The sequence below is a fragment of the Antrostomus carolinensis genome, unplaced genomic scaffold (genome assembly GCF_000700745.2).
Source record: "Antrostomus carolinensis isolate BGI_N321 unplaced genomic scaffold, ASM70074v2 scaffold17068, whole genome shotgun sequence".
NCBI classification, from domain to species: domain Eukaryota; kingdom Metazoa; phylum Chordata; class Aves; order Caprimulgiformes; family Caprimulgidae; genus Antrostomus; species Antrostomus carolinensis.
The window spans coordinates 20,365-34,506 of NW_010332464.1; the positions used below are offsets into that span (position 1 = coordinate 20,365).

A 14,142-nucleotide genomic window follows, 5' to 3' on the forward strand; every position below is an offset into this window, starting at 1 on the left:
TGCTCCGTTGCCATGCATGCATGTGCTGGTTGACTGCTGTCTACTCCTAAGAGATGGTTACGTTTCATCAGCACTCTACAAAACATGATTGTTAAAATATCTTTCCTGAAAAGAATGCTGAATTGTTCCAGTTGCTGTATTATTTTCACTCTGGGAACGTTCTCCCCAAGCCTGCTCTGAGTTAATTGAAAATAATCGTCAGCATCAGGCAGTTTGTTAGTTTTCCAAGATGGATTTATCCATGACACCTTGTCTCCCTACCATTATTGATAGAAATAATGCAGTATTGAGTCACTACTCATTCCATCTGTAAATATTAAACTGGATTAAGTAGACTTTTCTCTCACTAAAATCCTTTCCTACGCATTAATGAAAAATAATTTGAAATGGCAGTGAGATAATAAGTATCACCTTAATCCTCCTTTGCTTTCCTGCCTCTGGCTGCTTAGATCAGTTGCATGAAGGTCAACAGTAAAGGAATGTTGTGGACAAAGCATTTATCCTTCTCACCGATGCTGTTGGGAAGCAGCTTCATAGCCACCACTCACTGGGTTGTACCGTCTTTTACCAGTCGTGCTCTGTGGGTAAGGAGAAAAGACAGCAATCATCTAATTTCTTTTTATTTCCTAGATGCTTTTACAGACTCCATCATCACATTAGCTGGGTGCCTCCCAGTGTGGTGGTTTGGGTGGATTCACCCTTTTGCTTGCAGCTTGCAGCCAAACACAGCCTGCTCTATCACCCTCCCCCTCCTCACCCAGGGAGTAGGGGAGAGAATTTGGAAAGAAGGGCAAGGACTCACGGGTTGAGATAAAAACTATTTACTAATTAAAAGAAAATGATAATGATAACAACAGTGATAACAGACTATACAAATGAGTGATACACAGTGCTCACTGCCCACTGACCAATTCCCAGCCTGTGCCAGCTAACGATCCCGCAGCCGAGACGGTCCCGAACCGAAACCCCGGAACAGTGAGCCCGAGCGATCCCCGAGAGAATGTACACCATCTTCTGGTCAACCCTGGTTAATATACTGACATGACGTGATATGATATGGAATATTTCATTGGCACATCCAAATGCCAGTTTTGGGTTTTGCTCCTCACTGCACTTCCCCCTCCCAGTCCTAATGCAGCTGTGAACAGCAAAACACGGTGGCCTTGAGCTACAGCAGTAACTAAAAACATCGGTACTTTATCAGCATTCTTCTCATGATAAGTCTGAACTGAAACACTGAAAGTAAAATACTGCTATTCTAATTACTAAAAAGAAAATTAACTTTATCCTAGCAAAACCAGGACACCCAGTCTTTGTTATATTAAGCCTTTCACTGTCCTTTGTAGAGATGGAGGAAGCAGTCTCCCCATTTATGGAAGTGGTCCTGAAATGCAGAGAGTGTGACTAATTCCTTGGTCACAGAGGGAGTTGAATCCCATCCCCTGCGGTGCCTGTGCAGCACTGAAGTGATAGCTGAGAAATAAGCAAGATGTATGCTCTAGGCAAAATCCCAGCTTTCTTTCTCCAAGAACGTGAGGTCCACCCAAGATGTTGTCTGACTCCTTGTCCAAAAGACCTTATCTTTTTTGTTAACTTTATACTGAGTGGGCTTCAGTTTTGAAGGGTGGGCAGGAACTTTTCAAGAGAAAGTGGAATTCTGCCTCATTTGGGACAAACTGCAGTTGTATCTAGTTTTTGAGAAGAATATCTTCTGGATTTGTCTTAGACTTATGTGGTTTAATTATCAGCTGGTAATGCCATTGACTCAAGTTGTTTTATAAAGAATTCCTGAGCTTTCCAAATAGCAGTCCCTCTATTTATGTTCACCTCTGTGGAGTTCAGTGAAAGGGATTTTGAAAACATGTTGTGAGAGAGAGGATGATGACTTATCAAGTGAGATGTAGAGCAGGCGTATTACAGGCCACGAAGCAGGTGCACAACCTATAGGTCTTGTTATGGGCTTATCAGTCAGCATTAAGGACAGGATGATATAAATGAGGTCATTTATTTCATGGTTTGAAGATGAAGATGCAAAAAGTTAATTTAACTGAAGCAACTTGAAAAGTTGAAAGTCCTGCACTTAGTAATCTAGCTTTACGTGTGCGTACTGAATGATGGTCAATGCAAATAAATGTTTAGCACACTGGGAGAAAGTGGGTGGGGAGGGGGAGAGAGAGGGAGATCCATGCTATGTTATTCCCCAGCTGATTTATTTCACTTGAAAGGAAAATACACCGTTTTCATTTTGCAGCAAGAAGGGTATTTGAGATTCTTTTATTTGCTTTTATGCTGGTGTAAGCAGTTAGGAGAACTTTCTGTGCCTACCTAACGTGAGGATCTAGCCCTTAGTTTGACTTCTAGCTTTTTTTTCCTAACATCATGCAAAGTCAGAAATAAATCTTTTTCCCTCCTTTGTAGGGACTTGAAGTATTATTTTCAAAAGACCAATTGAGAGTGATTGCACACCAGACTGGATGCTGAATGGGACCTCAAACGTGACACTAATCTGCCTCATTTTCTTTGAAAAAAGCAAATTCTTTGTATGTTTTCCTTTTAAAGTCAGGGCTGAAGGCATCCTCTTTCCCTGCATGCAGTACTTGAGCTCTATGGATTGAAGAAAGAAGGACGTAAGAGGAGGATATTGCTAACAAAATAAAATACAGCTTTGGCTTTTTACAGCAGATTATCTGGGAAGAGGGTCTCTTCAGTGTGAGTAAAACTTGTCAGTTGCATGGTGATTGAAGTGTACTAAAAGACATACAAGAACTATTCAGGCTTACCTCAGCAGAGCTACACTTCCTCCATTCTTTTGTTTGCCTTTGGTGTAGTCTGGGTCTTGGCACTTTTTCTGTGAACAAATGCCACCATTCCCTTCCTTTCCTCCATTCATTCAGATCTGTGCTTTGTAAAAAAAGGAAACCAATGCATGCAGGCAGGTAGCATCATACTCCCTTTCTTTCTTCTCCCCACCTTTGTAAGAAGGTAGTCATTGCTTCACTAAGATGCTTTTCATATCAAAACTCACTATAAAAAAAGACCAGTATAATCTATGGGAACGGATGGAATTTCTTGGTAGATTTTTCTGAACTGGCATCAGTGATAGGTACTATTGCAACTAGACTGGATAAAGTGTTTTGCCATATGAGTGTAAAATAATTTTTCCTCCAGGTATAACTTATGAAGGGCACTGTGATTACAGATACTAGTTTGACCTTCAGGACAGCCTTCAGGGCCTGACATTCTCCTGGGACTTTTTTAAAGGGCTATTGTTGACTGGCTGTGTCACTTGGCTTTGGTTTGTGACCTGTCATTTGGACCACATGCAGAGATTGATTAGACTTGCACAGCCTCAAATCTTTACTCTCTCTTAGTGTGATGTATAAGATACTTGGATAGTCTCCTTCCAGCTTCTGCAGTGCTAAAAGCAATCTTTCTGTCAAGCACATATATTATGTCGAGTTGTCATGGCAAAGACATCAGTGGGAGTAGACATGAAAAATTAACTCCTCCCATGTGTCTGCACAGCAGGGTCATAAATTTCAGCAATAGGTTATATAAATTAAATACCAATAAAAGTTTTCTAACGATAAACATAGTCAAGTATGGGAATTGCTGGCCTGGTGTGTAATGTGGGATATACAACTCTTAAATACTCTTAAAAACAGGTTAAACAACTCTCTTTCAGAAATGGTCTTAGATATAGGTAATGTACCTTTAGACAAAGAAATGGATTAGGTGAACTACTACGGTTTCTTTTGCTCTATTTTTTGCAATTTCTTGAACAAGTTAATAGAGCTTTGGAAATATTATGGCATCTTTTCCATATGTTGACCTGTAAGAAATGATCTCTTGGAAAATCAGTGTAGGAAATTTCTCCATAAACCATTGGGTAATTTGAACGAATTTCTTCTCCTGAGTTTTGATCAGGAATTTAGGACTTTGTTTTTCAATATGCTTGTTAAGACTGTAAAGGGGTCTGACAACATCGATGTATGTGTGATATATAGCTTTACAAGCAAGCTTTACTCATGGCAAATATATACAAGTTTTTTGTTTAATGCATAGGAAACAACGTTATGAGGACCATCCATGGTGTAGGAGAGATGATGACCCAAATGGTGCTGAGCAGAGGATCTATATTTCCCATCAGTGCCCCTGATGTACAGCCAAGCATTCACCCAAGCAAGCAAGCCAGCACCTCTGACAGTGAAGATGTGATCGTAATGGACACCAAACTGAAAATCATTGAGATTTTGCAGGTAATAATGAGTGGTGGACTATTACATAGCAATCATTTCACAGTTCTTATTCACATAGTGGCAAGTTCTGTTACCTACATTCTTACTATTCACTGGGCTGTTCATTGTAAAAATAACACTTTGATATGAGGAAGAATACTCCTCTGTGTGAACAATTGTACAGTTGTGGTGCTCAGTCTGTTACACCTACTTCACTTTTGAAGGAACTAAATGCTGTAGAAACTCTGTCACTATAACTGTGAAAAGGCAGAACTTACCCTTTAATCTGCCTCACTAATGTTTTCTGAAGACAGTGTGTCTGTTTCCAGTCTCATTAACACTCATTTTACACTGGGGTAGCTTGTTTGACTTCAGTATTTGAGTCTTCTGTTACAGTAGTTTGATGAAGGACAGAATTGGACCTAGACCCACTGAAGTCATGCAAGGCCACACACTTTTGAAGTCCGTTTCAGATTTCCACTGTTAAATTGAGAATAGTCTGTGGGCTGCTGTGATTTTCTCCCAGCTGAACTGACAAGCTATATGACACTAGCATGCCTCCTGAGATATAATTTTCACTTTGTGCTATTAGTAAGTGAAGTGACACACATTTGTTCTGTATATCAAATCACAGTTACTGCGATACTTATGCCCTGAAGGAATGTTTCAGTGTTTTCTATAAATTCTGTGGATCCATTGGTATTATTGTCACTTTTGAAGGATTCCATTTGTTCTGACTGCTTATAAATGATTTAGATCGCCTTAATTACTTGTCATCTGAAAGACTATCAATTGTTGGAGTGTCCTCAACACTGCATACTTAGGTTCCAGAGCTCCTTTAGTTTAAGGTTTATGATGAAGGACAGTGTGTTATGAAGTTATACCACCTAAATAATACCAATTCTGTATTGTTTGTAATTTCATTTGTTTTTTGACTGAGTTTCTCTCCATACTGTCTTGTTCTACTGATTGATGTCTAGGAGGGTGGTTCCAGGACACCAGCCTCGTCCTGTACTTTCCTGGGCTGTTCACAGGCAAGAGAATCACATTTCATCTCATCCTTTCCTTTTTACAGCACATCCTGGGATTGGAGAGCATATAAACCTAGTTTGTTGCTTAGTCTGTGGCTTGTAATTTATGGTTTAGTCACATAGTCAAATTACTGCAGATTAGCGAATTGTCATATGTTGAGTGAATCACAGTAAATGTGCGTATATATGATTTTAGTTCATAAGAAATACAAAATAATTCAGTTTCATTTAATATGCAGTGAAGGAGGATTAATTTAAATCACATTACCTTTCATTACTGTGCTATTACCCTAATAGGCAAGTAAGAATATTTTAGATTTATTGTATTATAATGCGTAGGTAGTGCAATGGTGATTAAAACAATTATATTCTAAGAAATATTTGTTTATAATAATTTAATTCTCAATATATCCTCTTATTTCTTTAAGTAAAGGCATTTTTTACTTGAGAGTTTCCATTCTGCCATCAGGCAGAATTAAACAGATGGCCTGATAGACTTAGTTGACTATACATGGATTTAGGAAATTTTTATTTTTAAACATCTTGCTTGTGTAATTATAGGGTAACTTGGTAATGTAACAAAAATAAACTTGCCTTTTTATTTTTGTTTAAAGATTTTAAAGAAAGTTATTTTTTCTTAAACTGGCATTTTATTTCCTTTTAGATAATATAGTCCTAGTTGAATCCTATTACAGTATTCTGGGTTTGGGAATCTTGTCTGACTTAAGGTAGAGACCAAAGAAACAGGTTGCCATCATTTGCTAAGTCATCACCTGTCACCTGAGTCTTGGTACCTTAACATATGTGCTTTCATCCCCACTGATTGTAAAATAGGATAAGTGATCTTAAACTTGTTTCATTGTATGCTTGCATTTACTGTGGGCGAGGAGCCGTGAGTGTGGGGAACACCGAAACTCAGTCGATGGGCAGTCAGTTGTTGAAGTGTTGGATATATATGTGTCAGTCCTTAAATTGGTACTAATGTTTCCAGCCTAGTTATTTTCCTCACTATTCCAGTATAAAAGTAGCACTTCCAGTTTTGAATTCGTATTTTTCCTGTATGAGTTTCTGATTTCTGAGGAACAGAAAGGAGGCACCAGCAATTAGAAGAAAGCAGAGCAGTGAGTGAGAGGAATCTCTGCTACCATTACATTGTCAGTTTCCAAAGCCAAACGTTTTTTTTTTCTTTTTTTTTCTGCCACGTGATGGCAACACTACTGGGAGCTCATGAAGGAAATGCTATTTGCTCCTCACATCCTCAGCTGATCATTACCGAAAGACACCACCAGGCTTGTGCTTTGCTCCATGGGAGCCTGGAGTTACTGCAGCATTGCTGCTCTTGGCTGTCAGGCATCTGAGCTTTCAGCCTGTCATCTTTACTCTCAACCCCATTCCTCTTCTTATCTTCATGGGGCATTAGAAGTCCAGCTGAAATATGAAACATTAGATTTCAACATGGGTTTAAATGTGCTGATCTGGCTTGCAGGCAGTGAGGACAAGGCAGCGTGCTGAGCAGCTGGACAAATCTAGTCTGCCTCTTAGTATTCAGCAGTCAATAGGGTAGAGTTCAATTTGTCTCAGGATGGTTGGAGTGAAGAACGAAATCACAGAAAACTGATGAATGTAATGGATTCTTTTTTCATAGTGGACATATTTACTTAAATTAATTTACTTAATAATTTACTTATCATAATCATCTATCCCTTTATGTTCCACCACAGAAAAATCATAACCCATGTTACTAAATGGCAGAAAAAAAGTCTTATTTAAAACTTTTTTTCTTGTAGTTTATTCTCAGTGTTAGACTGGACTATAGAATATCTTACATGCTGTCTATCTATAAGAGAGAGTTTGGGGAGAACAATGAAAACGTTGATTGCTCTACAACATCCCCACCTGACACACCAGGGATTGCCTCAGGTAAATGTTGCTGTTGTATTGCAATGTAAAATAAATCTGTATAGCCTACTGCAAACAATGAACTCAAGGACGCCAGGAAGATGCATGCCGCTTAAAGCTGAAAAGCTTGTGGAAAACTGAAAACTTTAAGGAATCCCATAAAAATTAAGATTGTCATTGGCCTGTCCTCCACTAACAAAAATGTGATTCCTTTTTCCCATTATGACAATTTATTCTCTTACTTGTGCTCTTCCCAAAACACTGCATGATGACAAATGTAAAGGAGGGTAGATCATGAAAAAACGGTTGGGGCTGGGTGAGAACAGTTGTAAGTGAGGTCAATGTGGTATGGGAATGGTGTGGCTTTCCAAGGAGCATTCCCGTGCACACAGAAGTGCTCAAAAGGCTGACTGCTGTCTGTGACCACTGCAAGTAGGGGAGAATTGCTTTAATTGGAGCTGCTGTATGACAAAGGGGCAGCTAAGGAGGACTAAAGTCTTAAGTAGTAAGGTATATTAAAGCTATTCTAAAGCAAAATGATAGTATGGTAAATGATTTGATTTATGATAAATATTCTGAAGTTCACATGTCTGCTTTGTGAGGGCTAGCTCATCTTTTACCAAAAAATGTAAAAGTTTCATATTCTGTGTCATTTGTGGGTCACTGGTGGTGGTTTGTACAGCTTCTAGCACCACAGGGCTTCGGTTCATCACTACAATTTGTCTCTTCTTCAGTAATAGCAATACACAATTTAACTCTGCCTCATGTCCTGTGTCTTCCCTACTACTCTTGCTGATAGTGAATTTTGCCTAGTTGAGGAATGTGTAATTAGATCTTTAGTTGGCAACATCTACTTTAAAGAGGAAAAGAGTTCCATTTTGCTGTGCAGATTAAACAATTATCACTGACACTTTTTAAAAATTTTTGTTGTGATCTTTTTCCCAGCAATCGTTCCTGACATAGATGAAATTGCAGCTCAGGCTGAAACCATGTTTGCTGGCAGGTAAAGTCTCAGAAGTTTTACCTCTGTGTAGATATCTGTTTGTTGACGTTGATATTTCTCATGGACAATCTCTGTTTATTCTGTGCTTATTTTTATGTCCCTTTCTCTTCCTTTGCCTGCTTCTTATAACATAGATAGAAAAGTGCCAGAAAAGACCTGGATTTCAAAAAAGTTAAACAGCCCAGTTGGTATGGATGGCTGTGGGATTGGAAGTGACCATTGTTTTAGTTGTAAGAGTTGGTAGGATGCTTTTGTCATGTTTCCAAAGGCAGCTGGGGAATGGTGCACAGATGTATTGGGCTAAAACACATTAATTACCTATTTATCTTATAATGACTCACATGGGTGCTTTTAAAGAAAGACCTTTTTCTGGTATACCGTATGGTGCAACAAATTTTGTGGTAGCCCCAAATTTCTCGGATCGGTAGGTCAGTGTTGACACTTAGTATTTCTCATAGACCTCATGACCTGTTGTGCTTGCACCTCGTGTTTTAACTTACTTAGAAAGTTATGTCAACAATAATCTCTTTCTTATAACTCCCCAAATCAACTGTGGACCACTTGCCATGATCTTCTGGACCACCAGAGGCCTGTAGATCACAAGTTATGCTTGCAGAGTTTTGGAAGTGATTTCAGCTATGCCATGAAGGAAAAAAAAAAAAAAGGCACAGAAAATATCCACACTGGAGACTTATTACCATTATCCCTATATTGCTTTAATTTTATGGGTATAATTATACTTATATCAGTAAAAAATAATTCCATTTAGACAAGGCTGTAGACTTTAAAGCTTTTTTTGGAGCTAGGGAGAAGGATCTGCAATCTGGGCACTCTGATCTTTCCTCTTCAAGTCCCTCATGCATTCTCAGTCTATACCAGTGCAAGCAATGCCTCCAGTCCTTTCCCTGAACTCCCATAATGTAAAACACCACACAGCCCTTGGCATCTGCATCTTTAAAATGAACACAGAGACTGAATGGTTTCTGGGAAACATTATTTCTGCTTTGATATGTTAAGTGTAAATCTGCTTTCTGCCATTCCAGTTTATAAATATGATTCCAGAAATATGATGCTTTTGGCAATTCTTGCTATTTTTGAGCTTATTTTTTTCTTAAATGAAATTCTAATAGCAACTGAAAAAGGAAGGAGTGAAAAGGAAAGGGCCAAATTAATCTCTGATGAAATGCTGTTTACTTGAATTAATTTGGATTGGGGATGAGCTTGGCACAACTTATCCAAGACATAAATGAATGTTTTTGCAATATGGATTTTAATCACAATATTTGACACATTTCATCCATACTTGCTTTCATTCCGTAATGTCCTTTCTGCTACAAGATTGCTGCAACAGCATGTAACTGTAGGACTGAAGTCCTTATAAAATATGTTAAAGTGATGTTTATAGTTTCCATTCTGCAGTGTTATTTGATTTGGTTTTAAGAGCTCTGTCAAATGAAGATTGTATGTACAGGCATATTTATGTAAAAAAGCTTTTATTTTTTTCTTATTTATTTTACTTTATTTAGTCCTTTTTTCCCATTTCTGTTTCAGAAAGGAGAAGAATGCAGTTCAGCTTGATGATGAAGGGGGCAGAACTTTTTTACGGGTCCTTATTCACCTCATCATGCATGACTACCCTCCTTTGCTCTCAGGTGCTCTGCACCTGCTATTTAAGCACTTCAGCCAGAGAGCAGAAGTTCTGCAAGCATTTAAACAGGTATGGATGGGCATAGCGTTATTCCAGGAAACTGACTGCGGGGAAAGTCTTTCCAAAGCCTGCTTTACTTACTTAAATTATTGTTTATGGCATGACAGTGTTATTTCCTTAGAGGTCCAAATTCATCAGAGATTTTTTGTTTCGTTAGGGTTGACCATATGTGCTAGTATATATTATCGTTTTGCACCCAGAAATACTTATTTCTGGCATTGCATCCATTAATGAAAACATAGGTCAATGGTGACAACTGGGACACATGCATCTCACAGCAAGACATGAGGTAGTGATCCCTCAGAGTTAGTAGCTCATGGTCTGCAAGCAGTGTACCGGTGTCAGCAATAAGACTTTCCCTTCTTTAGGGCTCCTTAGTCTGGGTATAAAGCTCTCTTGTTATTCATGTGGTGTTTCTAGTTGTAACTCAGGTGTCCACTGCGTGATACAGATCTGCCCAAATAACAGGAAGAGAGTAATAGAGCCCAGCCTGTTTTCAGCTTTTATTCTTCCTGCCTGATAACGGTGCATGTGCAGGCTCCATGTGTCAGTGGATTAGGATGGGGAGATCTGATGTCGTGGGGCTGGATGACAGAGACATCTCTGTTACGTAACCCTATATAACATATGTTCGTAAAACCATCTGATGCTTATTTCGGGAGTTTGATAGCGTGTTGTCTCACCGTTATGTAAGATGTGGAGGTTTCTCTTGTTTGAAAACAGATGAATGATAAAGACCTGGAAAGCTTTTGTTTAATGTTTTTGGAGTGTGGCATAATGGCCTCCCACGAGATTGTTAAAGTTAGGCCGTGCTGGTTAGTTGCATAAGTAGCTATTACTCCCAGGTAAGCAAGGACTGAGTAGCTTAGCATGTTTTTGTAAAGGATAGGAAAGGCAAATTCACAAATAAACAAAAAAGACTGCAGAGAACATGGAATATGAGTGTCTGCAGATGAGCAGCATTCATAAATTCTGTAAAATAACAGGGTTTTACCAAGCTAAGAGAGAGGATGAAAACTTTGTATTACAAAATAGTGAATATTTGCCTGCATGTAGTGATTTTTTTTTTTTTTTAAAGAATGTCCCCATTAATGTTCTTGTCTGCCATGTGACCATAATCTTTAACATAAGTGTGATTTCTTAATAGTGCTTATTGATTTACTGTAAAGAATGTTGTTAGTTTTTTGGAATATTATCTTCATTAATACTCTTGGTAGAACAAAGAGCATTACGAAGAAGGGAAATGTGTAGATTGTGCTAAATCAAGAACTACAAATAGCAGCGAAAAAAGCCCAGATAATTTGAGCAGTACAAAGCCAGAAAAAAATTATATTAATCTTAGTAAGAGGTAACCACTCAGATGGTGGGAAATTACATGAACCTGAAAGTCAGTTGGTGAGCTCTATTCAAACAAGTTTTTCTAAGCTGGCCTAACAGTGTTAAAACTTGCTATTTTTTTAGTATGATGATGTAGGTGATCGTTAAAATTGCTGGCCATTCTGACTTTTCTTTGGATGTCCTGATCCTTGTCATATATTCCTTTTTTTGTTTCCCCCACCTTCTTTTTCTTGTGAAGTACTATGCTGATGGGATAAGCTACTTCTAATTGTATTGCTTTAGTACCATGGAACTGTATTGTTTTAATACCAGGAGGATCATAATCAGTGCATCAGCACTAACTCTGCATAGAACTCAAGAGCTTGTAAATCTGTGCTTGTGCTGAAAATGTTTCATGGTGTATTAATGAAGGTGAGAGAATGTTGAGAATGTTGTAACTATCCTGTTTTGGGGAACTACAGTCTCCGGCTCTGTTAAAGGTTTTTGATGAACGGGGACTAAAAAGCCTGCATGTGCCATGTTTCAGTTTCATAGGGAAGGTTGCATAAAGTACCTGAAAAGAGGGGCTTAGCATGGAAACTGTCAAGCAAATTACCCAGGCATGAGTGCTGGTGCTACTGCTGTAATAGCTTTACAATTTTTTCTGTATTTCCAGGTTCAGTTGCTGGTGTCTAATCAAGATGTTGATAACTACAAGCAAATCAAGGCTGATCTTGATCAGCTACGTCTGACTGTAGAAAAATCAGAACTGTGGGTTGAGAAGAGCAGCAATTATGAGAGTGGAGAGGTGGGCGACAATCAAACTAAAGGGGGAGAAGAGCCAATAGAGGTGAGTTTAAAGCCTTTGCTGTTAGAATTGTTTCAATATTGATAGGTAGTTTGATGAACAGTTGCAAATTTTTGGTCTGGTTAATCAAAGTAGCAAAGTGAGACTGTGCAGTATTCTGGCTGAGCTTTAGAAATAGAGTAGGAAATAAAACCTCTTTTATCAATGTGTTCAATATTCTCCCTTGCTTCTTTCAGTAACTGTGTTCTTATGTCACAGAGCTGCCTTCCTTTCTGGCTGGTGAGCGAGCCACAGTGTATGGCATCACTCTGTGGCCAAGGAAGTAATCTAGGCATGACATGTTGGCAGTTGTGTTGACTTGGTGGAAGAAAGGAGTAGACAGTATCTGTTCATGCAACTAACGGAGAGGAGCACAATCAAACCCATATTTTCAAACATCATGAGTAATTCCGCTTTCCACCAAACAGAAGACTGACCCAAGAATATTGAGATTTTGTGGGTGAACTAGGATTGGGATTTTTTTGACACTTGTCATACCACGCTGTCGGAATATATTGTGATTTGAGAAGCTTTAGAACTTGAATCTGGAACCAAATTTAATTGATTTTTTTTTTTTTTTAAGTTTTGTTTTTTTGAGGTCCTCATGTAATCACCTGACTCTAGTATGAGTCTTTAAGGAAATGTGAAGTGTTGCAAAAGTTGCTGTGGTTGAGGCTTGTGGTGATGGGAAAGCCTGCTCTATCTTTCCCATCAATATTCATTCCCACTTTTCCACTTTCATCAGAGGAACTGGGGAGAGATGAACAACTGCAGTTTCTGACAGAGCACTTTCCTTATTCTCTTCCCTGGTGGCAAGAAAATGCACAAGGAAGGCACCAGGGGAAGCTTAGTAGGAAGCCAAGGGGATATTATTACAGCATTGTGAAGCTGATGTATTAAGGAAAAGTAGGAGCCATTTAGAAGAGACAGGATATTTGCAGATATCCATGATGTACACTTGATCTTTTGGATTGGAAAGCAGATTTTAGGTGGCTTTGTACAGGGGAAAATCCAACACTTCAGGGAAATCCTGATTTCTTGGGACGGTGTATGTCCTAGTCGTTCTCTGATGTAACTTAGCTGAATTTAGTGGTGTCAGAACTGGGGAGGAATCTGGACATTATGAGTTTAAGTATATGGGATTTCCTACTTTCTTTCATCAAGCATAGCTCTAGCAGGAAAGAAAATATTCCTTTATGTATTTAATGAATGGGAAAGGTAATGGGGAAACATGATACAGCATTGCAGCAGGGTATTTACAAGGTTCTTGAGCTATGATACATTGTCATGGTTTAACCCCAGCAACAACTAAGCACTGCACAGCTGCTTGCTCGACCCCCACCCCCAGTGGGATGGGGGAAAGAATCAAAAGAGTAAAAGTGAGAAAACTCATGGGTTGAGATAAAAATGATTTAATACGTAAAGCAAAAGCTGTGTGTGCCAGCAAAGCAAAACAAGGAATCCATTCACTACTGCACATGGACAGGCAGGTGTTCAGCCATCTCCAGGACAGCAGGGCTCCATCACACATAAACGTTGCTGGGGAAGACAAACACCATCACTCTGAACATTCTCCCCCTTCCTCCTTCTTCCCCCAGATTTCTATGCTGAGCATGATGCCATATGGTATGGAGCATCTCTTTGGTTAGTTGGGGTCAGCTGTCCCAGCTGTGTCCCCTCCCAGCTTCTTGTGCACCCCCAGCCTCCTCACTGGTGGGGTGGGGTGAGGAGCAGAAGAGGCCTTGACTGTGTGTGAGCCCTGCTCAGCAATAACAAAAACATCTCTCTGTTATCAACACTGTTTTCAACACAAATCCAAAACATAGCCCCACACTAGCTACTGTGAAGAAAATTAAAACCAGCACAGACATTTTAAAAGTGTAGTAAGATCCTTTTTAATCATACAGATAGCCCTGATAGGGGGATTGGACTGGATGACCTTTAAAGGTCCCTTCCAACCCAAACCATTCTATGATTCTATAAGAGGGGACAAGACAATGTGCTTGAAACAGAAGCATCTATAAATGGGATGTTTTCAGTGGGTTTTTTTTTCCCCCATGAGGCATCTGTGGGTCTGTATGTATTAGCAGTGGTTCAGC

At 39.1% G+C, this 14,142-nt stretch overlaps 1 protein-coding gene across 1 annotated transcript in view; it reads left to right on the top strand.

The window, feature by feature from the left end:
- ITPR2 (inositol 1,4,5-trisphosphate receptor type 2) overlaps positions 1-14,142 on the top strand; it is a gene marked incomplete at both ends in the record, with an annotated part of 75,870 nt that overhangs the window by 19,463 nt on the left and 42,265 nt on the right. Inside the window, 5 exons of the mRNA XM_010173537.2 lie at positions 4,066-4,259; positions 7,057-7,189; positions 8,114-8,171; positions 9,723-9,888; positions 11,873-12,046. Of these exons, the coding sequence (XP_010171839.2) occupies positions 4,066-4,259; positions 7,057-7,189; positions 8,114-8,171; positions 9,723-9,888; positions 11,873-12,046 (725 nt within the window). The remainder of the gene's footprint in view (positions 1-4,065; positions 4,260-7,056; positions 7,190-8,113; positions 8,172-9,722; positions 9,889-11,872; positions 12,047-14,142) is intronic.